We start from the raw sequence: 24457 nt of genomic DNA, 5'->3' as shown, positions 1-24457 counted from the left end.
GTGTCATAGACTGCATGCGGAGTGCAAATACGGAGTCTGCTGGAAACGGAGACAGATACGGAGAGGAGAGAAAAACTGTTGGCCGTGCGTTTTAGGGATACGGAGAGGGAGTCTGCTGGAGTTGGTCAATGTGGATACAAACGGGGTCAGCATCGCTACGACAGCTGAGCGATCCTCGAAGTAGAAAGTTCAACGTCACGAGCGCCCACCTCCAACGAAGCGCAGCAGAACGGAGAAGAAAGATACTAGTACTAGTAGTGGCCGGAAACCCGTCGATCGGAGACCGGGTAGTGTAAACACGATCTTCGAGGTGGATCCTGAGAGCGACATCGGTCTCCCCAGAAATGGCATGTGCTGAATTCAACGTCGACGTCGTGGACTCTTCCAAGTTCCAACCACGCAGTGCAGACAGACACCGATCGATGGAACGGAATCGCCGGCGCCCGCCTCCATCTCCGTCGGTGCGTTGCGTGGTCCTCGATCCATCTTGTCCGCGGCTTCCGACGAAGCTTCCCTGCGCCGGGTCGACCTGCTGCCGCCGCCACATGCTCCGCGAGAGAGAAGGGACCAGCGTGCGCACGGCCGCCTGCGAAGTGGACGGACGTACTGGCCGTGGGATGCATGCGGCAGCTGAAATCCCCATCCGGAATTAAAGACGCCTCGCCGTGCTGCCGCAGCGACGGGACAGCCCGCCGCCCCGCCCCGCCCCGCCCCGAGGTAGCCGCGGGCCGGCTGCCAACCCCGGCTGCACCCGGCGGGCGACGACGACGTGGCGGCCCCGGAAGGCCGCAGCCCGCAGCGCAGTGGCGCGGGCCACGTGCCGCTGCTGTGTGGGCCTGGGCCGCCGCCGCCACGGCGCCACCTATTCCGCACGCGGGCGAGCGGGCCAACGACGCTTCTCGGAAGGTGGGGGAGCGACCGTGACACGTTATCGAATCTTGGGCGTTGACTGGAGGAGCACGCCGATCCAACGGATGGCAGCGTCTGGTGGCCCGCTGGCTGGGTCACTATAAATGACTGAGCCCCGCGGCCGTGTCCAATTCCTCTTCCGACACACACACATAACAACGAGCAGCACAGCTCACGCTCGGCTACGACTACGATCCGCGCGCATCGATGGCGATGAGTGACACCGGCTCGAGCTTCGCGCAGTGGGCCGCGCTCTACCACCACCACGACCCCGCCGGCGGCCCGGTCCTGCCCGACGACGACGCGGCGGACGCTGGCAACGGCATCGGCAGCGGCACCGCCACCGCCGCGAGCCCGACGTCGGGAGGGTCCAGCGGCGGGAGCCCCACCACCAAGGCAGCGTGGGGGCAGCAGCATCTGCTTCACGGGGTGGAGGGGCCCCGGGTCGCCGGGAAGCCGGCGGCGGCGCGGCGGCGGTCCCGCGCGTCGCGGCGGGCGCCCGTGACGCTGCTCAACACGGACGCCGCCAACTTCCGCGCCATGGTGCAGCAGTTCACGGGCGTCCCCGCGCCCCTCGCCGGCGCGTTCAGGGTCGGGGACGGGGCCCCGGTCATCAGCTTCGCCGCCGACTACGGCTTCCCGCCCGCTTCTTCTTCCTCGGCCGTCAACGTGTCCTTCTTCGACCACCAGCTCCACCGGAGCCAACAACACCCTGCAGCGCCGCCGGTCCACAGGCAGCAGCAGCAGTACGCCGGCGCGTCGCCGTTCGGCGGCTACAGCAGCGGCCTGGTGCAAGGCGGCGGCGCAAGCGACGTCTTCCCCGCGTCGGCGGAGGACAGGATGCTCCTGCAGAGCATTCTGGCCGCCCAGATGCCGCACATGCCGCCGGTGTCCGGCGCTAACACCAGCTCTCATGGCTTCTTTGCTTGAATAAGTAAGTAGCTGACCAAGGTACTACGACGGCGTCATCCATGCCAGTATGCCACATGCATGGAAGCTAGAGAACATGGGGGAGATGGAGTGAGGATTAGCAGCCTAGCAGTAGCAAAGAAGAAGAAGAAGAAGGGGTAATCACAAGTTTCCCTGGTTGCGTTTGATTAGTTTTCTTATCCGCGCGCGCAGCTTCATTTGTTTCTCCGCTAGCTGCAGCGATGTAAATATCTTTATCTTGTTTTTAAAAGATGCAGTAGTCTCTGTACACGTACTAGCTCATCCGAGATTTGCATAGCTTTCGATCGTATTCGGTGGCGGCGAACATTATCTCGTTTTGATTGCGCCCGGTTGCCCGGTTGCGGAAGCAAAGGTCGTGGCGGCGGCCGCCCGCCCAGGGCCAGCCCAGGTGGGCCGTGGGCCACGCATGTTGCTTTCGCCGGTTTAAATCCGTTGCCCGGTCGGTGGGACCGAGGGGTGGGCCCGCGTGAGCCGAGGTGCAATGCACCTTGCAAGCGTGACGTGTTGCTGACCCGAGCCAGGTCAGGGTCAGAGATGTCATGCTAAGAGTTTATCTAGATGATTGGTTACCCGCAACATCCCATCCTAAATCATCGTATGCAACATCCCATCCTAAATCATCGTATGTGTTGATTTTAGCTGAACGTCTGTTTGATTGTCTGTACGTGTGAGGAATGGTGGTGATATAAGTGGATGCAAAATAAGTCATTCTGAGGTTATTTAACTGCATTTGCACATACATTTGACGAAATGACCGTACCTGGTTGGGCAGGCTCGCGTGAGACTGGATGTGTGGGTACAACAAACCAATCGGGACATATATGTACGCTACTGCTGGTACGTGGCATAGTTCTGAATTCTGGAATTGGAAGAGTTTGAACTCTTATCTGATCTAGATCTACTATTACGTACTAACAGCAAGACAAGCACCGCTGTTATGCAAACTAGGGCTAGCCGCTAGCTTGATCCTGTCGTCACAGACAAAGACTCAGAGAGCATAGTGCCAATAATCCTTCATGGTGAAACAAGAGCAAAAAAAAAAGGAAAGTTTTTCACCACATCAACGACATATATAAACGCGATGATGGTGAGGTTCATTCTTACATTTTGGCAACTTTTAAAAATAAACAGTTTTGGTTGCAACACTCGTCCCTTGTTTTTTAGGCTGGCAGCGCTGGATCGATGCAGTGCCAGTCAGCCAGTGCTCTTCAGCAGGTTACACGTATTTATATTCAAACTATACTCTACGAATAGTCTATAGTACAGAATAGTTCAAAACAAACAATATACTTTTAGAGAGCCAGCTTACGAATCCAAACTACATAGTATACTGCTGGAGATGCTAAAGCCAGTGCCAATTCCGGTTCTTTTGCAATTTTGGTTCATGTTGCTTTCCCTGCTTTTCCATCCTCTCCCTGTAGCTAGGTGCCACTATCCTCAGATGCGTTCCGTTCTTCCAACTCTGCGCATGTTCCGTCTTCAGCAACGCGGCTTGAAAGAGCTGTGATCCCACGGCTGTGTCGGCCATTGATCTGCTGATCAGGCGGCGTGACCTCGTTATGATCAGTCGAGTCAAGTCGATTCCCCTCCTTTTTGCACGAGGAGGAAGAACAGATGCCTGTCCCGCAAGCTGCTCTTCCGCTATGATTCCATCCCCCTTGCTTATTGCTTCTGAGCCACGCCTGGTTCTGGTAGTCTTCATCGATTACCAGCGTCAGTAGCGTAGTAGTGCTGACTACGATCTACAAGCAAGTTCATGTGTTATGTTCTCATGCTCCCCCGGCCACTACACGGACCACTTGATGGGCCTGGACTGGAGTCGGGATTCGGGAATGGGACATGACGAGGAAGGCGAGACGCTGCCGCGCCGGCAGCCGCTCCGGAATTTGCCCTGACGGATTGCTCGTCGTCGTCGTCATCGGGATTGGAATACCTCTCCTGAGATACGGCCATGGTGGTCGTGGTTTGAACAGTGTAGCAAGCGCATGCGGGCGGCCGGGTGGGGGCGCTGGAGACGGGGGACAAAGCGTTGGTGCACGAGTTGTGATGATGCTTCATGCTTGACTGTTTCCTGTTGGTGCACGATGGGGACAAAGCGCTGGTCACAAGAGAAGTATATATGCCACCATATCGCAGAGAAAGGTAGGAAACCTTGGGGTTAAAATTTTGCAACCAATGTGTGTAGTCGTTGCCTTATCCCAATGGACATCAAGTACAAATGACTTGTATCTTCTATCATTTTGCAGCTACAGTACGCCAATATATGCGTGTGACATGCTTGGACAACAGTTCCATATTAAACTGATCAATTAACAATACGTGCAGGAAAGATACTGGCTCCGAGCTTGGCCTCAGCTAAAAAAAAGTGAAGTTGATGACGTCTTTGTTGAAGAATGCTTGTTGCCGGTTAGAGACGGTTAAATTAGTTTGTTTCTAAGATTTAGCTTGAGGTTGTCTCCTTCCTGCTTGTTGGGATGGTTTTTTTCTACTGATGTAAACTGTTGGCCCCTAACCTTGCAAGAGTGGAAAGCCGGATCACTTGTTACTTTTTATTATCTACAAAAATGTTCACGGAAGATCCTATCTTTAGAAATAAGAAAACCATCTAACTGTTTGCTACCGTTTTTTTTTCTATAGAGTTTTTTTGGAATATGGATTCATGGGTAATCTAGTTGTCAGCCTATCACAAAAATCTAGATATTATGGGAGGTTGTGTGTGTAGAAGAAAGAAGGCTCCATTGGGTTTAGGATCCAAAAAGCGGTGAATTCTTCACGCATCGACGATTTGACGGATTCTGCATTAACGTTAATTTGGATAACTTTCATAGATACGATTCTCACATAAGTGGTCTGAGAAGCGAAACATTTGATACCAGAAGTCGATTATGACGACCAAAATCTGGCCAGAAGTCGATCCAAACGGACCCTTAACAATAGGTGCATGGCTATTCAGCAGCATCCAGGCGCACAAAAACATTCTTTAATGTCTTGGACAATCTACATTGCGGACAAACCATAATGAGAGTATTCAACATGATTTTTATTGTTACATTGTTACAAATATTTGAAGAATTATTTACTTTGCTCTAAATATAGAGAGACCCACATATAATGGCAATTGGGTTGCTAACAAGAATGTCAGTACAGAAAAAAAAAACTCCTAATTGGAGTGGCGGTATTGGTTTAGTCTATTTGGCTTTGTCACAATGATGATATTTTTAATTTTAAATCAAAACCATCTATTATGCAGGTTCTTTTTAGGGGAACATACTGACTAAGATTTTGGAGACTGATGTAGAAAGAAGAAGCTCAACAAGAGGTCCTTGCAGTATGTCGATCCTTAAAGACAGTGGCTATGGAAATCTTTTGCAAGCCATGGTTGGAGATCCAATACTATATTAGAGGAGTGTTTGATTCGTTCATGTGTTCTCTCTTAGGGCTCGTTTGGGAGCCTCATAACCGGCCGGTTTACCGGTCTAAACCCATGTCGCCCAGTACCCGTGTGGGAAAATACCGTATGAGCTATGTGGCGTTTGGAAGCCCACGGGAGGGAAAAGTATCACCCGTGTTGGGACCGGTTTTCACGGTGGAGAAAACACGCCTTCAAAGGTCGGGCACGCAACAATCGCCGAGGCTCCAGCTCCACTCCCCGTCTCGTCTCCTCCTTTCGATTCAGCCGCCGCAGCCCTCAGCCACCGCCGTCGCCGTCGCCACCTGCCTCGCCCACCGCCTCTGAGGAAGAAGACATGGATTCGAGGGTTGGCCGCTGAGGAAGAAGACGCTACTCCCTGTCTCGCCTCCTCTTCTAGATCCAGCCGCCGCCGCCGCCTCACCCACGGATCTGAGGAAGAAGACGCAGATCTGGTGAGCTTCCACCCTTTTTGGCTTCTGTCCATCGCTGGCGCGCGGACCTCCCTCCTCTGTTGGTCCATCGCCTGCTCATCCCGCCTGCATCTCCTCGGTAGCACACTGCACACATCCTATGCGTCGACTCGTTTGGCTGGCTGCTGCTTGGCTACAGCTGCATCTATAGCCTAACAGCCGAAGCAGATGATAGCTCCTATGGCTGCTACTGCTTGTACGGCTGCAGCCAAAGTTGGGCAGTCGAACAGCCCTATTCTTGCCAATGACAGCTATCAAGTACTATCATCCATGTCCATGCTTATGTCATTAGTATGTTTGTTTGTTTATCACTAGCACTGACCCCTATCAAGTACTGAGAATCTGAGACTTGTGTATGTTAAATTTATGTTTGTTTCTGTTCTTGTGTATGTTAATTTGATTTTCTTATTTAATACATTTTCTTATTGGCCTTGCCCTTGTTTTTTTATTTATGTGTAGTCTGCATTTATCGATTCAGAGGCTGAAGGAACAGGGTATAACAGCTAAGACATCTTCTCAAAATCTGAAGGTATTCAACTGATTAACTATCTCCTAAAGTTAGATTTTCATTTCTACTATCGTATATACTAAACTGGTGTTAGTTAGTATTGCTTATCCAACTATATGTCGTACATACTATGCTGAGGTCATCAGTTAGCGTTTCTTGTGTTTGAATTATATATCTGAATGCCAAGCTAGTCGTGATAATTATATCTCTCTATACATAATAGATAATGAGTTCCTGGGAGGAGGATGCTAGACAATTTCTTTTAGACCAGGAAGAAGATGATGATGAACTCTTCTTAGTAATTGTCCCTGCTGTTCTCGCGGCCATGCAAGAAGAGAAAAGGGCAGTCCATACTTCTTCTCTTACTGGCGCTATGAAGATTAAGGAAGTTCTAGAAGGGCACGAAATTTGGAGCAAAGTTGAGTTTAGGATGGAGCCAAATATTTTCAGAGCGATAGTAGCTTTTCTTAGAGCTGAGGATCTTCTACATGACACACGAGGTGTTACTGTTGAAGAACAGTTTGGCATGTTTATGTACATGATCTCGCATAATGCTACTAATCAAGATATGCAAAAATGGTTTCAACACAGTGGTGAAACCATTCACAGGAAGATAAATGAAGTCTTTGATATAATTCCAGCCTTGACAAGTAGGTTTGTAAAGCTTCCAAGTTCAGTACAGACTCACATCAAAATTGTAACCGACTCCCGTTTCATGCCTTTTTTCCAGGTAGACATAAAACCCAAGAATTTCTAATTCCTTCTTAGGTTTTTATGCCTCTAATTGTCTCTTTCCTAACATGCAGAATTGCATTGGTGCCATAGACGGTACTCATATTCCTATCACTATCTCAGAATACAAGGCTGCTCCATACAGAAATAGGAAAGGGTCTTTATCCCATAATGTTATGGTAGCTTGCGATTTTAATCTAAACTTTACCTTCATTTCGTGTGGATGGGAAGGATCCGCAGCAGATGCCGGGGTTCTTTGTTCAGCACTTGACAGAGGATTCCATGTGCCAGAAGGAAAGTTTTATCTTGTCGATGGTGGATATGCAAATACACCATCATTCATTGCCCCTTATCGAGGAGTTCAGTACCACTTAAGCGAGTTTAGGAGTCGACGTTCCTACGCCAACTACAAAGAGCTCTTTAACCATCGCCACGCAATCCTTCGGAACCATATAGAGAGGGCTATAGGTGTCTTGAAGAAGAGGTTTCCTATTCTAAAAGTCGGAACTTTCTATCCTATTCAGTCTCAGGTTAAGATTCCAGCGGCAGCAGCTGTCTTTCATAATGTAATTAAACAACATAATGGCCAGGAAGGGTGGCTAGATCACCTCCCAAGCAACATTGAATCGTCTCAATATGTCGATGTCCCAGAGGGCGAAGTCAACTACCCTACCGGCTCGGAGTCTATTGATGGAAACATTTTAAGGGATGACATTGCGATGCAGATGTGGGTTGCACACAATGTTTAGTTGATGTGATAGCACTTGTATCGTTATTTATGTACTTGATGCACCTAATATTTGTATCTTATTTAAGTACTTCTTGCACACAATTTAATTTTTATGTGTAATTTAAAATAGTAATGGCAGATGAAGCATCTAGGGCGAATTGGAACTTCTTATATGAGAAGGGTTTAATTGAAGTATTAACTGAGCACAAGGTTGATACCAGATTTAAGGGACAGAATGGTTGGAACTCAGATGGTTGGAGAAGCATCACTTGTAAGTTCAATGAGAAATTCCCCTCAGCACATTTCACAAAGCAAAAACTTCAAGACAAGGAGAAAGATTTGAAAGCAAGCTACAAGGCCATAAGCAACGCAAAGAAAGAGAGTGGTATAGGATGGAATGAGACTATGGGGATGATATTAGCTGAACCAGATTTGTGGGAGAAGTGTGCACGTGTAAGTTATTCTCTCTCTTTTGATAAAGTAGTATCATTCCAAAACATGCCTTCGTACTAAATATATGTTGTATTCAACAGAAATTCCCCAAATTAAAGAAGCATCGCAAGAATGGGTTTCCTCTGTTTAGGAGCTGTGAGGCCTTGTATGAAGGTAGTCATATATCTTTCTGACTTCTACTAAACATATATGAGTTTTTCTGAAGAAACACTTTGACTTTTTTATAGGGAGCATTGCTAGAGGTGACATGAGTTTCACTTCTACTGAACCGGTGCTACATGTAGCATCTGTTGATGAACCAGTGCTACATGTACCACGAGCGGGCAGCGAGATCAATGTTGCTGGACCAAGTGTGGGCAGTGAGACTAATGTTGCTGGACTAACTTTGGATCGAGAGGCTTGTGAAGTTCAGTCACCACCTTCTGGTACGTTAGTACATGGAAGCGGGAAAAAGAGGAAGAAAAGTCAAGTTGCAAGTGTTTTGGATGACTATTTGGAGCACAAGAAGAACCAAACAGATAAGACTGTGGAGGCGTTCCTTGAGAAGAAGACTCGTGGAGAGGAGTCTATGGATAGGTGTATCCACATATTTGAAGCTATGGAGGACTTGACAGATGAGGAGAAGGCCATTGCAGCAGAGGTGTTCGAAAATGAATTGTATCGGGAGATGTTTCTGAAGCTAACAATTCACAACGTGCGGCTGATTTGGCTTCGGAGGAAGATAAGGTATGTGTGTATATATATGCCCTTCCTTCCTCTTTGAAAACAATCGTAAAGTCTAAAAAACTTGTGTATTTACTTCCTTTCTAATTTCAGTAGGATTACATCTACCTGATAGATGGAGAAGGTGTGAGTGATGGCTTTGGTGCAAACATAGGTATGCCTCTCATCTTTCTAAACCCATAGGAAAGTCTCAATATGGTCTCTGCAATGTTTTTCCAACAAGATCTCTTGTTCAAGTGTGATAATATGCATAGGAGAAAAACCAAGTTTATGCTGCCAGAGCTGTTAATGTTCTTTGGGAGTTCTTTCTTTGTTAGGAAAAAAAGAGGCAATTGGATTGGAATGACAATTATTCAGCTGTGAACAGAATTCCCGTTGCAGGCTGCAGAAACCTCAGCCGGGTCACTGTCGCCTAGCTTCTACTGGGCACAAACAGTGGGGAAGGCCTGGCTTGTTGAGCAGAAGAAAACAAAGAGAGAAACACATACTGGGAGAAATTTGTAGTTCGCAGCTCCACTAGTATGGCTTGATCGCATCTATGATTCTCCTTCCGTCCATGTGTAGCACAACAGGGTTTTTTTTAACCGCCACAGATTTCTTGAACTCTGCTGGGGCGAGCTGTCGTCCAACACTGGTTGGAGAAGCCAGACCTCTCTGACTCGGAGCTCAAGCTCCAGAGCCGAGCCGTGCAATGAAGTTATTTTCTGAGTATTTAGTTATTGTCTTATTCAAGTGCTCTAAGTTGATTTTGGTTGATTCTGTTAAAATTCATATATGCATTTTCTTAATTATATATCCATTTCATTCTCTTGTGGAAGAAGTTAATGTTTCATGATTTTCAAGTTTGCTCATTAGCATCAGCAGGATCTAACAGTTTGAAACTTATAATTTGCAGTTTCGTGGAGTGTTTGTTCCTTTTGGAAGAAGTTGCTACTATCGTACAACTGAAGCTCACCAAGGTCTACCGGAGGTTTCTGCTGCTATTTTGTTTGAATTTTTCGAAAAGCCAATAGCAACAAGTATCTCATTGTGTGTTGAGGACAGAGATATTTTGTTGCACGGTCCAACATTTGCGATCAGAATTATTTGCTATTGAAAATTTGAGATATTTGCTACATAGTATTTTTGATATTGCTATTGGATGATTTTTGTTACCTGCACTGCTTGCTTATTTATTACCCACAGTAATGTATGCCAAACAGACATAGGGCACATGTGCCCCCGGGGACTGTACCACACGTGGGAACAACGGTGCAGGTATTGCCCCAGCCGGTTGTGGCTGGCTGGTGTGGCCCGGTACCTGCTCCCAAACGAGGCCTTAGGGTGTTTTCTTTTGTTATAGGGTCAATGTTTCTGTCACACCCGGTTTTAGAAGGCAAACCGAATGCGAACCATGTACGTGTCAGGATCAGCAATTCACGTACACAACAGTTACATAACTGGACATCATCGCGCAGTGCTCAAATAATATTAAAAAAGGGAATAATAGTCGATTACATCATATGTCTGAGACATCCACATAGTCTTTACAATAATCAAAGTGCGAAAAAGAAACGTAGATACACGCGGCCTTCACAGGCAGCCGACTGGGGGTTGCCGCTAACCCACGCCTAGAACTCGTCGTAATCTTGGAACTCCTGGAGGTCTCCTTCCACGGCTTCATCTTCTCCTGAGCAGTGGTTGCAATGCTGACAACCTGGGGATGGGGGGTTTGGTGTGTAGAGCAAGGGTGAGTACACATCAACATACTCAGCAAGTGTCCTGTTTGGCTGTAGTGGACTAGCTTTATGTGGGGGTAAGTCAAGCAGTTGCTTTTAGTTGGTCAGATTATTATTACTAGTAGAGAAAGCCAGGTTTTAGAATTAACCCACGTTATTAACCCAAACGTACTCCTTTCCAAACGGAAAGAGTACCACTTACCATCACCAAAGTCAATACCAAAACCATCATTCTCATTGCCACCTGTAATCCGAACATCTCTGATCAAGTACCACTAATCAATGGAGCTCCCTTGGCCGCTCATAACCGTGAGCACGACTGATATATCAGTTTTCAAACACTCTGCAGAGGTTGCGCACTTTACCCACAAGCCGTGATTCCCTTTCTGCTCAGAGATCATGACTCTCCATTGATCACTACCAAGGTGACCCAGCAGGGTATCACTCTGTAGCCTTTACAAAGATTCCCCGGGGCTGTAGTCGCCCGTTAGGTTTCCTAAATGCACCGCACTCCTCCCCAAGGGGCGAACCAAACTTGGCGGAGTGAGCCGCATACACCGAGCCCCACTAACGGCACGACGGCTAAGCGAACTACACCCTGGTTCCTCTAATTATTCAGCTAAGGGCGTCCCACTCCACCCTCATGGTTGCACTATTTTCCCGGGCGGTCATCCAACGAACAGGTCCTTACGGAGAGGCACTCGAGAAACCGCTCGAGCCCCCTTAAATGCCACAAGTATAACATCATAATAAAGGAGGGAAACAATGTATCATTGATAGATCTCACCATGTTCATTGATTAATGTTAAGCACTATCATAAAGCTAAACAATAATAATCCAACCCAAATAGGTAAACAAGGACATGTATAACAAAAACTAGTCAATCCTTGAGTATAACTGTGTAAATGCGGAAAGTGAATTAAGGAATGTATAGGACATAAGTGGGTCAAGGGACACTTGCCTCCACCAACTAGCTGCTACTCAGGGGCTTCTCCTGTGAGTTCCTCGGGCTCTTCAACCAGATCGTTCTCTATACGAGCGCAAACATACATACACCCACACATTTAATACAAAATAACAGTACACCATACAATAGAATGCAATAAATAAACAGATGTTCAACGCGGGGCTCGCAATTACGATTAAGCGAGAAAGAGGAAATGACGATCGAGTCCACGGTCGAGAAGCGATCGTGTTACATAATTATAAATTAAACCACTCGTTAAACAGAAGGGCATTAATTTGGCCACTGCGTTTATCATAAAGTAAGGTCATGTTCCACATTTAATCATTATAATCAGATTAAGGTGAATTAAAGGGAGTGGTCGTACGGCGAGACGTGCGACGCAACATTTAAATTGAATTAAGAAACAAACGACTCGCTGCGCGACAGAGCGCGCAACGAGATTCATGCATTAATTATAGATAAATGTTAAGCGTTGCGCGACGAAATGCACGACGGCTTACGTCAACAGAACTGCATTTAAAACGAATCGTCGCGCGACGAAGCGCGCGACGCAGCACTTTAATAAATAAAAAATTAAAAAGAATCGTCGCGCGACGCAGCACATTAATAAAGACGAGTTTAGAATGAACCGTCGCGTGGCGAAGCACGTGCCGCAACACATCAACTAAACTAGAATTAAAATGGATTAAAACGAGGGTTGAACGCAGCGCGACTACGTCACACGCGCGAGAGCACGCGAACCGTGTAGGCGCGCGTGGCGCGAAGCCGCCAGGGCACGGGCAGGGGTGCGCGAGGGCGCGGCCAGGGGCATGGCCGGGGGCGCGCGGCTGAGGCACGGTTGGGCGCGGCCAGGGCGCGGGGCGCGGCTGCCGGGGAGGGGCTCACTAGGGGGAGCGCTGGGGAGGGGCGCGACGGGGCGGGCCACGGCGGGGGAGGCCGCCGGGAGGGGCTCGCGGCGGGGCGTGCCACGGCGGGGGCGGGGTGTGCCACGACGGGGGCGGGGCTCGTCGGGGAGCAGGGGAGGGCGCGCGGGGAGGCCGCCGGGGAGGGGCCGCGACGGGGGCAGGCTCGCCGTGGAGGGGCCGCGACGGGGGGGGGGGGGGGCTCGCCGGGGCAGGGGAGGGCGCGGGCAGGGGCGGCACGGGCGCGGGCAGGGAGGCCGCGCGGGGAAGAAGAAGGGGAGGGGAGGAGAGAGAGAGAGAAGGGGAGGGGAGGGGAAACTCACCTCGGCGATCCAAACTCCGGCGATCACCGTCTCCAAACCCTAGGGCACCACGGGGAGAGAGAGAGAGGTGGAAGAGGGAGAGGGAGGTTGCTGCACGGGAGAAATCAAATGAGACAAAGGGATTAGAGGGAGGGGGCGCGCGTATGGGGAGGGCAGGGGGCGCCAGGGGCGCGCGGGCCAGACCGGGCCGGACCGGGCCGGGCTGGGCCGAGCTGGGCCACACCGCGGATCAAAACCCACGACGCGCACGACCACCAATCGGAATCCGATCGCGGACCGAAATCCGAAACGGGACGAGACGAACACGCGACTAACCACGACATCAGACAAAGAAATGTGCTTCAGCATGATGCAACACCCATGACATTTAGGTTTTGTTTACACACGATATAGACACAGTCGCTATATTGCTTTGAAATTGGGAAGAAGGAGTGAAATGGGAAAAGGAAAGAGAGTAACGTCTGAATTTGGTGAGTAAAAAGGAGAAAAAAAATCTACCCCCAAATTCAGGGCGTTACAAACCTATCCCCCTTAAAAGAATCTCGCCCTCGAGATTCAAGGTTGGCCAGCAAAGAGTTCAGGGTACTTGGCCATCAGATCATCTTCACGCTCCCATGTTGCTTCTTCCTAAGAGTGGTGACTCCATCTGACTTTGCACATTCTGATAGTCTTCCTCCGGGTGACTCTGTCTGCAGTCTCAAGAATCTATGTTGGCTTTTCAATATAGGTCAAGTCCTCCTGGACCTCCAGACCTTCAACTGGCAACTGCTCTTCTGGCACACGCAGACACTTCTGCAACTGAGACACATGAAAGACATCATGCACTGCGGACAAGCCTTCTAGCAAACTGAGTTGATAGGCCACTTCTCCACGCCTTGCGAGAATCTGATACGGACCAATGTAGCGGGGTGCTAGCTTGCCTTTGACTCCGAATCTTCTGACTCCTCTGATAGATGACACTTTCAGATAGACAAATTCTCCAACTTCGAAACTCAACTCTCTTCTTCTTGTGTCTGCATAGCTTCGCTGCCTTGATTGCGCTATCTTCAGGTTCTCCCGAACCATCTTGATGTTCTCTTCAGCTTCAAGCAGAATGTCTGGCCCGAACACTTGCTTTTCTCCAGGCTGATCCCATTGCAATGGAGTTCTACAACTCCTCCCATAAAGCGCCTGAAATGGTGACATCTTCAAGCTGGCCTGGTAATTGTTGTTATAGGAGAACTCTGCATAAGGCAACCTCTTGTCCCATCCGAACTGATCTTGCAACGCACAGGCTCTCAACATGTCTTCGAGGATTTGATTAGCTCTTTCGGTCTGACCATCTATCTACGGATGATAAGCTGAACTGAAATTTAGATGCGTGCCCAAGGCTTCATGCAATTGCTGCCAGAAATGAGAGGTGAACTGTGTTCCTCTATCTGACACTATCTTCTTTGGCACACCATGAAGACAAACGATCCGAGACATGTACAATTCTGCCAATACTACACTGCTGTAGTTGGTCTTGACAGGTATGAAGTGGGCTGACTTGGTCAAGCGTCCACCACTACCCAAATGGAGTCGTAGCCGGATCGAGTGCGAGGCAATCCGACTATGAAGTCCATACCGATTTCATCCCATTTCCACTGAGGAATTTGCAATGGTTGCAACAATCCGGCTGGCCTTTGATGCTCTGCCTTGATCCTTCGACAACTATCACACATAGCCACATGCTCTACGATTTCTCTCTTCATTCCGTACCACCAGAATTTCTTTTTTAGATCTTGATACATCTTCTCACTTCAAGGGTGTATAGAATAAGCTATCTCATGAGCTTCCTTGAGGATCAATTCCCGAATAGACTGGACATTGGGAACACACAAGCGGTCTTTGAACCATATCACGCCTTCTGCATCTTCCCGAAAATCTTTGTCTCTGCCGTCTAGAATCAGTCACCGGATTTCACTGATCTTCTCATCATTCTTCTATGCTTCTTTGATGTCCTGCTCTAAGGTGGGTTTTAACTCAACTGTTACTCCTCGCATATTGTTCAAAAATCCGAGACTCAGCCTGTCAAACTCTTTGGCCAACTCATAAGGCATCGGATGAGCGACCATCAGATTGACCTGACTCTTCCTGCTCAAAGCATCTACCACAACGTTCGCTTTGCCTGGATGGTAATGAATCTCCAATTCATAGTCTTTGATCAACTCTAACCATCTTCGCTGCCTCATATTCAGCTCTAACTGAGTGAATATGTACTTCAGACTCTTGTGGTCTGTGTAAACATCACATTTCTGCCCATACAGATAGTGCCTCCATGTTTTCAGTGCGTGAACCACTACTGCCAACTCTAGGTCATGGATTGGATAATTCTTCTCATGAACCTTCAGCTATCGGGACGAGTAAGCCACAACTCTTCCCTCTTGCATCAACACACATCCCAAACCAGTGTAACAAGCATCGCAATACACCGAGAAGGGCTTGTGCACATCAGGTAAGACTAAGACAGGCGCTGTAGTCAACTTCTCTTTCAGCGCTTCAAAGGCCTCTTGACATTTCTGGGTCCACTTGAACTCAACTTTGTTGCCTAGCAAAGCTGTCATTGGTTTCGCAATCTTCGAAAACCCTTCAATGAATCGCTGATAATATCCGGCCATTCCAATGAAGCTCTTGATTCCTCGAGCATCTGTTGGAGCTTTCCAGTTTAGAATGTCTGCCACTTTTTTCGGATCCACAGCCAATACTTCTTTGTTGATTATGTGACCCAAGAATAGGACTTCACTGATCTAGAACTCGCACTTGCTCAACTTTGCATACAGCTGGTGCTCTCGCAATCTCTGCAATACCATCCTCAAATGCTCTGCATGCTCTACTTCGCTTTGAGAATATATCAGAATATCATCAATGAATATCACCACAAACTTGTCAAGATAATCCATGAATACACTGTTCATCAGATTCATGAAGAAGGCTGGTGCATTTGTTAGACCGAAAGACATCACAGTGAACTCATACAACCCATACTTGGTAATGAATGCCATCTTCGGAATGTCTGAGGGCCGGATCCTGAGCTGATGGTAACCTGATCTCAGATCTATCTTTGAGAACACGCTGGCTCCTCTTAACTGGTCGAACATATCTTCTATTCTGGGTAAGGGGTACTTGTTCTTGATCGTGACCTCATTCAGAGCTCGATAATCGATACACATCCTTCTGGTGCCATCTTTCTTCTCCACGAATAGGACAAGGGCGACCCAAGGCGAGGTGCTTGGCCGGATGTAGCCTTTCTCTGACAGCTCATCAATCTGCTTCTTGAGCTCAACCAACTCTGGTCTAGATACTCTGTAAGCTCTCTTAAAGATGGGTGCGGTGCCAGGAAGAAGCTTTATGGCAAACTCAACTTTCCGCTCTGGTAGCATACCTGGTAGGTCCTTCGGGAACACATCTGGGAACTCGGACACAACCTTGATGATCTCTAGTGGGTCTGCTTCACTGCTATCAACAGCCATCTGATAACAACTTCCTTTCTTCGGCTCAGGCGGAACTAACTCGGTCACCACTTCCTCTCCTAGTGGAGACATCAACTTGATTGTCCTCTTATCACAACTGATAACTGCCTGATACTTGTCTAACCAATTCATCCCTAGGATGACATCTATTCCCTGAGTACCCATTACTATGAGGTTAGCGGGAAACGCTATCCCCCTTATTTCCACACTTACATTCAAGCAAATGCTATCGGCTCGAATTCTACCACTGGCTGAGTCAATTTGAATGGGGGTTGACATGGTAGTTATTGGAAGATTATGTGCTTCTACCCATGATGCAGTAATGAATGAATGCGTTGCTCCAGTATCAAATAACACTTCTGCAATATGGGAGTCGACTGGAAGCATACCTACTATCATGCCGGGGGTTTCCTGAACTGCTTCAGCCTCCAAGTGGTTCAGTCTCCCATGGTTATAGCGTGGCTGAGAACGGTTGCCTGCTCCGGGCTGAGACACATTCTGCTTTGCTGGGGCATTGGGGCCTGACTGCTGCTGGGCTGCTTTCTTCGGACATTGCATCACCCAATGGCCTTGCTCTCCACAGTGGAAACATGCTCTATTTCCACCCTGAACTGGTGCTGCTTGACTGTTCTGCTGGTTCGCTGGGGCAGGAAGACGAGGTGCCTGCTGATTCTGCCTCTGGAACTGACCTCCTCCTGACTGATTGTTCTGACGATTCTGATGCTGGTGCTAAGGATATTGCCTTTGGAACTGCTGCTGCTGAGGTGGACACTGGTTCTGCCTGAACTGCTGAGGTGGATTGCCCGAGAAACGAGGGCGATTGCTGCTTCCAGGCTGGGGTCCACTGATCTTGCGCTTGCGATCCTCCATCTCTTTATGCTTCCTCTCTATCATGATTGCTCTGTCAATCAGGTGCTGGAATGTCGGGAAGGTATGATTCATCAGTTGATACTGCAGAGGGTCGACCAAGCCTCTCAAGGAACGATATTGTCTCTTGGCGTCGGTGTTGACATCTTCAGGAGCATAGCGAGACAATTGCAGAAACCTGTCCCGGTACTCACTGATAGACATTGACCCTTGCTTGAGTGCCAGGAACTCCTCCTTCTTCACTGTCATCAGACCTGCAGGAACATGGTACTGACGGAAATTGTTTCTGAATTCTTCCCAGGTGATGGTGTCGGGGTTGGCATGGGTGGCGAGATAAGACTCCCACCAAGATTGAGCGGCTCCTCTCAACAAACGGGGACCATACAGAACTTTCTCCCTGTCATCACACTGAGCGGTATGCAACTCCCGCTCCACTGTACGCAGCTAGTCTTCAGCATCCATGGGGGTCAGAAGAGTGAGCGAACGTTGGGGGATGACCTCTCATGAATTCAACACGCTTGTCCCTGGGCATTTGAGGTATCTGAGGCTGAGGTGGTGGCTGCTGCTGCTGCTGCTGAATGGCGGCCAGAGTCTGACCGATGGCTTGGATTGCCTGAGTCTGCATCAGGAACATCTGCTCGATGGACATCGGGGGCGGGGGTGGCAAATGCTGTTGCTGGGGTGCCTCATCCTGCGGGGCTGCCTGCTCCTGCTGAGCACGCCTTCCTCCTCTGTGCCTGTTTTCTGACATCTATAGAATGCAATCACACATCAAAACTGATCTTGTAAATCTTGCAGGATAAGAAAAGAGTATAGAATTCTTCCACAACACTGAACAGATGAACATCTTCACTGATCTCCAACACAGACCAACACAGCTTCTCAGATAAAGAGGAAAGTGGAACGAAAGGCTTCCCAACTAGATAACTAACTTCATTAACATATAACAGATAAGCCAAAATGCAAGGGATACCCACACTCTAGTGACAGTCATTACAAAGATCCAAATCCAACATAGTTCATCATGACAAACATAAATGCACAGGATAAGCAAACTACCCTGTCTAACTAAGACTAACTAAAAGCAGGACTAACGCTAAGACTATAGCTTCTATGTATATATTTTCGTATTAATTACAAGATCCGACTCTGACGATCTATGGTTCTAAATTTATCTTGGTCCTGCAGTCGGGGTTGCCATAGGACCGGTGTCCACGCCGAGGTGAGCGGTACGGGTGCTGAGTCACGACGAGAGCGGGGGAGCCATCATCTAGGTGATGATGCTCCACGCGCTCAGCCCGCAGCTGGGCGATCTCAGCACGAGCCCTACTCAGCTCGTCTAGTGCATGGTCCAGCTCCGTGTTTAGCACGGCAGCTTGGTTGACTATGCTGCTCAACCTAGGATTGTCCTCACCAACAGGTGAGACAATCACGCCTCCTGTGCTGCCAGATGGATGGCGAGGATAATACTTCAGGTTGAGACCATCAGCTACCCCACCGAGCACTGAACAGTAGTGCGAAAGCGCACGCCGTGTGGCATCTTGCATGGCCGCCTCAGCTGAGTCCCGCTCAGAGATGGAATAGTGCTCTGAGCAGATCTCCGCACCCCGGAGACTGTTCTCCGGACGGCGCACCAAGCAGGTCGCCTCCCAGCGGTCCGGGTAGACCCCGCGACTATGCTGGAAGACCACACATCGATACTTGATAGACCAAGTACGCCGGTCAAGTGCCCGACGTAGCAGGGTGTCGAGCGCATCGTGGAAGTGACACCCGCGAGCAGCGTCGCGAGTGATGGGTCGAGCAACCCATCCTTCCAACTCCTGGTCGGCGGAAAGGTCGGTGTCGTGGCTCGAGCTGCTGTCGCCACCTCCGACGTCTAGGTCTCCTCCAGCAGCTACTCTAGGGCTGGGGCGATCAGTGGTGGTGCAGGGGGCGCCTCTAGTGGGAGCACAGGGGAGCAGCTCCTCACAGACTCTATCTCCTGCTGGAGCGAGAAAGAGGAGCCATGCTGCTCCTGCTCCTCATGCAGGCGGTGGTGCAGCCTCTCCAAGTGGCTGGACTAACCGGTCACTGAACGACGAAGCGGACGCTCCGCGAGACGAGAGGGTAAGAAGGGGATGACAGACTTCCGTGCAGTGTGTCTAAGACAAGCCATCTACAAAAGACACCGCAAGCATAAGAGTGAGAATGGAACTAATATGACCAGCAAGTAATAAACCATAAATAAAATGAGGAATTAGAGTAAACAACAAGATTTTTAGCAAGGTATAATATATAGTAGAACATTGGTTTGGTCGATATGACCAACTTTTGAAGGGATACCAAAGTCAAGGTGAGAATAGGGATCTATAATCCTTAGAACGACCATTCTACTCTAGGTTAGCGGTCCTACAGTCAACACGGCTTTGATACCACCTATGTCACACCCGGTTTTAGAAGGCAAACCGAATGCGAACCATGTACGTGCCAGGATCAGCAATTCACGTACACAACAGTTACATAACTGGACATCATCACACAGTGCTCAAATAATATAAAAAAGGGGAATAATAGTCGATTACATCATATGTCTGAGACATCCACATAGTCTTTACAATAATCAAAGTGCGGAAAATAAGCGTAGATACACGCGGCCTTCACAGGCAGCCGACTGGGGGTTGCCGCTAACCCACGGCTAGAACTCGTCGTAATCTTGGAACTCCTGGAGGTCTCCTTCCACGGCTTCATCTTCTCCTGAGCAGTGGTTGCAATGCTGACAACCTGGGGATGGGGGGGGTTGGTGTGTAGAGCAAGGGTGAGTACACATCAACATACTCAGCAAGTGTCATGTTTGGCTGTAGTGGACTAGCTTTATGTGGGGGTAAGTCAAGCAGTTGCTTTTAGTTGGTCAGATTATTATTACTAGTAGAGAAAGCCAGGTTTTAGAATTAACCCACGTTATTAACCCAAACGTACTCCTTTCCAAACGGAAAGAGTACCACTTACCATCACCAGAGTCAATACCAAAACCATCATTCTCATTGCCATCTGTAATCCGAACATCTCTGATCAAGTACCACTAATCAATGGAGCTCCCTTGGCCGCTCATAATCGTGAGCACGGCTGATATATCAGTTTTCAAACACACTGCAGAGGTTGCGCACTTTACCCACAAGCCATGATTCCCTTTTCTGCCCGGAGATCATGACTCTCCATTGATCACTACCAAGGTGACCCAGCAGGGTATCACTATGTAGCCTTTACAAAGATTTCTCGGGGTTGTAGCCGCTCGTTCATTTTCCTAAATGCACCGCACTCCTCCCCAAGGGGCGAACCAAACTTGGCGGAGCGAGCCGTATACACCAAGCCCAATTAACAGCACAATGGCTAAGCGAATTACACCCAGGTTCCTCTAATTATTCAGCTAAGGGTGTCCCACTCCACCCTCATGGTTGCACTGTTTTCCCGGGCGATCATCCAACAAACAGGTCCTTACGGAGAGGCACTCGAGAAACCGCTCGAGCCCCCTTAAATGCCACAAGTATAACATCATAATAAAGGAGGGAAACAACGTATCATTGATAGATCTCATCATGTTCATTGATTAATGTTAAGCACTAGCATAAAGCTAAACAATAATAATCCAACCCAAATAGGTAAATAAGGACATGGATAACAAAAACTAGTCAATCCTTGGGTATAACTGTGTAAATGCGGAAAGTGAATTAAGGAATGTATAAGACATAAGTGTGTTAAGGGACACTTGCCTCCACCAACTAGCTGCTGCTCAGGGGCTTCTCCTGTGAGTTCCTCGTGCTCTTCAACCAGATCGTTCTCTATACAAGCGCAAACATATATACACCCATATATTTAATACAAAAGAACAGTACACCATACAATAGAATACAATAAATAAATAGATGTTCAACGCGGGGCTCGCAATTATGGTTAAGCGAGAAAGAGGAAATGACGGTCGAGTCCACGGTCGAGAAGCTTTATAAATTAAATCACTCGTTTAACAGAAGGGCATTAATTTGGCCACTGCGTTTAGCATAAAGTAAGGTCATGTTCCATATTTAATCATTTTAATCAGATGAAGGTGAATTAAAGGGAGTGGTCGCACGTGAGACGCGCGACACATCATTTAAATTGAATTAAGAAATAAACGACTCATCGCGCGACAGAGCGCACAACGAGATTCTTGCATTAATTATAGATAAATGTTAAGCATTGCGCGACGAAACGCACGACGGCTTACGTCAACAGAACTGCATTTAAAACGAATCATCGCGCGACGAAACGCGCGACGCAACACTTTAATAAATAAAAAATTAAAAAGAATCGTCACGCGACGAAGCACGCGACACAACACATCAACTAAACTAGAATTAAAATGGATTAAACGAGGGTTGAACGCAGCACGACTACGTCACACGCGCGAGAGCACGCTGCGCGTGCCGTGGGCACGCGAACCATGCAGGCGCGTGTGGCGCGAGGCCGCCAGGGCACGGGCTCGGGTAGGGGCGCGCGAGGACGCGGCCAGGGGCATGGCCGGGAGCGCGCGGCTGAGGCACGGCGGGGCGCGGGGCACGGGGGAAGGGCGCGGCCGCCGGTGCGGCGAGGGCATGGGGCGCGAGGCCAGGCGCGGCCACCGGCGCGCGCGGTGAGGGCACAGGGCGCGGGGCGCGGCCGCCGGGGAGGGGGCTCGCCAGGGGAGCGCCGGGGAGGGGCACAACGACGGGGGCGGGGCTTGCCGGGGAGCAGGGGAGGGCGCGCGGGGAGGCCGCCGGGGAGGGGCCGCGACGGGGGGGGGGGGGTGGCTCGCCGGGGCCGGGGCAGGGGAGGGCGTGGGTAGGGAGGCTGCGCTGGGAAGAAGAAGGGGAGGGGAGGAGAGAGAGAGAAGGGGAGGGGAGGGGAAACTCACCTCGGGGATCCAAACTCCGACGATCACCGTCTCCAAACCCTAGGGCACCACGGGGGGAGAGAGAGAGGTGGAAGAGGGAGAGGGAGGTTGCTGCGCGGGAGAAATCAAATGAGACAAAGGGATCAGGGGGAGGGGGGGGCAGGGGGCGCCAGGGGCTCGCGGGCTGGACCAGGCCGGACCGGGCCGAGCTGGGCCGAGCTAGGCCACACCGCGGATCAAAACCCACGACGTGCACGACCACCAATCGGAATTCGATCGCAGACCGAAATCCGAAACGGGACGAGACGAACACGCGACTAACCACGACATCAGACAAAGAAATGTGCTTCAGCATGATGTAACACCCATGACATTTAGGTTTTGTTTACACACGAGATAGACACAATCGCTATATTGCTTTGAAATTGGGAAGAAGGAGCGAAACGGGAAAAGGAAAGAGAGTAACACCTGAATTTGGTGAGTAAAAAGGAGAAAAAATTCTACCCCCAAATTCAGGGCGTTACAGTTTCACCACACCAAAAACATAAACTTCCTACGGTTTTTAACTTCCTACAGTTTTTATAACAAACCGTAGGAACGAGAGGTAACTCGTAGCTCTAGGAAATAAACATAACTTCCTATGGTTTTTTATAAAAGCTGTAGAAAGTTAGCTTTCACATGCTAACCAACACGTGTAGTCAAACGAGCTCCTAACTTCCTACAGTCTGCTCTAGGAAGTTAGCCGCTCCTGCTAACTTCCTACGACCTACTCTAGAAAGTTAGTTGCCCCTGCTAACTTCCTACGACCTGCTCTAGTGCCTGTTTGTTTCGGCTTTTTGCAGCTTTTGGCCACCAAAAGCTGCTGCGGACTGCCAAACACTCAGCTTTTCAGCCAGCTTCTATAAAATTCGTGTGGGTAAAAAACATTCAAAATTAACATAAACATATAATCGGTTGAGTCGTCTCAATAGTAGTAATCCGTCACTTTATAGATCCTGAGCCCCATGGATAATTTTATCTTCCTCTGCACGTAATCCTAATGATACTCAGATTCTCTACACAGCCAGATTCTCCCCACAGCTAGATTTTCAGAAAAGCTGGTCAGAAAAAAGCTGAACCAAACAGGCCCCTAGTAAGTTAGCTTTCAGCTGCTGACCCGCACATGCGGTTAAATGAGCCGCTAACTTCCTACAGCCTCCTCTAGGAAGTTAGCTTCCCCTGCTAACTTCCTACGACCTACTCTAGGAAGTTAGTCGTCCCTGCTAACTTCTTACGGCCTCCTCTACGAAGTTAGCTTTCCGCTTTTGACCAGTCAAACGAGCCGCTAACTTCCTACGACCTTCTCTAGGAAGTTAAGTAACTTTCTAGAGTACAAGTACAGCCTCTAGGAAGTTAAGTAACTTCCTACGGCTTTACTCTAGGAAGTAATATTTTTTATCTTAATTCGCGAATCTACCCTTATCTTTCCATCATTCATCCTTTCTTCTCCAACGCCAGTCCAACCTCCTCTCTCGCTTCACCAAGAACGAGTTTATCCTCGAGTCTAAGTCCTCCATCGGCATTGAGTTCGCCACCAGCAGTCTCCAGGTCAATGGCAAGGTCATCAAGGCCCAGATTTGGGACACCACCGGCCAGGAGAGGTACCCTCTAATCTGCTCCGAACGTGCTCGCTTCGCGTCCGTGATGCATTGCTGTAGATTTGCTCCCTACTTTCTCGTGCGCACCACCAAGTGCGGGCAAAATGTTATCTTATTCTTGGGAGCCTCCTTTGCTTGATCTTGCGAGGTTGCCTTACTGTTTGGTCATGGTCACTTATTTACTATCTCTCTTGCTTGTTTAGGGAGCTAAATTTTGTAGGGCTATTTTGGCAGTTGCCACGATTGGTGATCTAGAGGTGATTTCCCTATATGCTGATTTTGTGGGAGTTTACTAGCACTTCATTTTGTGGGAGTTTACTAGCTCTTCATCTTAGGACTGGCCAGTCTCTTGAGTGGTCCACATGTTTGTTATCTATTTCTACTGGGTAGTAGATGGGTGGGCACATTTTGATCTTTTGGTCGTTGAGATGTCGTTTCCTGTCATACCTTGCTTGTTGGCAACTGTGCATCAGGTAAATTTCATTGTCCTCTGGTGTCTATCCGTTCTATTTGTGACTCTGCCTCCTTCCCATGCAAAATAGGGGCTACATAGGTAGTCATATTTTGGAACTATGTTATCAAGAGATCTCACTGCAAACTTGATGCCAAGTGCTCACTGTTGAGAATTAGAAAGTTTAGACAACTAGATGAGTTTGGCATTTTGTAGCAACTAGCACAGGCCCAAGGGATACACGTCCCGGTGCCCCCCACCTCCCGTACATTATCCTTGGTCTTCACCTCCACCTACATCTCCACCTACCGAACATCAGGTATGCAAATT

General features: G+C 48.9%; 2 protein-coding genes across 2 annotated transcripts; both read left to right on the top strand.

The window, feature by feature from the left end:
- Positions 1 to 1042: 1042 nt before the first annotated feature.
- LOC100281831 (VQ motif family protein) lies at positions 1043 to 2109 on the top strand. The gene has a single exon (NM_001154751.2). The coding sequence runs from the start codon at positions 1117 to 1119 to the stop codon at positions 1837 to 1839; it is 723 nt and encodes a 240-aa protein (NP_001148223.2). The 5' UTR covers positions 1043 to 1116; the 3' UTR covers positions 1840 to 2109.
- A 4299-nt stretch (positions 2110 to 6408) lies between these two features.
- Positions 6409 to 23815, top strand: LOC103631237 (uncharacterized). Its single transcript, XM_020540023.1, has 5 exons — positions 6409 to 6707; positions 6905 to 6908; positions 8450 to 8891; positions 9784 to 9847; positions 23537 to 23815. The coding sequence occupies exons 1-5, from the start codon at positions 6477 to 6479 to the stop codon at positions 23813 to 23815; spliced, it is 1020 nt and encodes a 339-aa protein (XP_020395612.1). The 5' UTR covers positions 6409 to 6476.
- The last annotated feature ends 642 nt before the right edge of the window (positions 23816 to 24457 follow it).

This window comes from Zea mays, chromosome 6, assembly GCF_902167145.1.
Source record: "Zea mays cultivar B73 chromosome 6, Zm-B73-REFERENCE-NAM-5.0, whole genome shotgun sequence".
NCBI lineage: Eukaryota > Viridiplantae > Streptophyta > Magnoliopsida > Poales > Poaceae > Zea > Zea mays.
The sequence above is the reverse complement of the archived record's forward strand: the minus strand, read 5'-3'. Positions and strand labels throughout refer to the sequence as shown.

Bases quoted from the DNA above. Each gene is read 5' to 3' on its own strand.
- LOC103631237 (XM_020540023.1), top strand. From the start codon at position 6,477: ATGAGTTCCTGGGAGGAGGATGCTAGACAATTTCTTTTAGACCAGGAA. The intron at 8,892-9,783 runs GTATGTGTGTAT...TATAATTTGCAG, and splicing joins TGGCTTCGGAGGAAGATAAG to TTTCGTGGAGTGTTTGTTCC. The intron at 9,848-23,536 runs GTCTACCGGAGG...CTCCAACGCCAG, and splicing joins TACAACTGAAGCTCACCAAG to TCCAACCTCCTCTCTCGCTT.
- LOC100281831 (NM_001154751.2), top strand. From the start codon at position 1,117: ATGGCGATGAGTGACACCGGCTCGAGCTTCGCGCAGTGGGCCGCGCTC.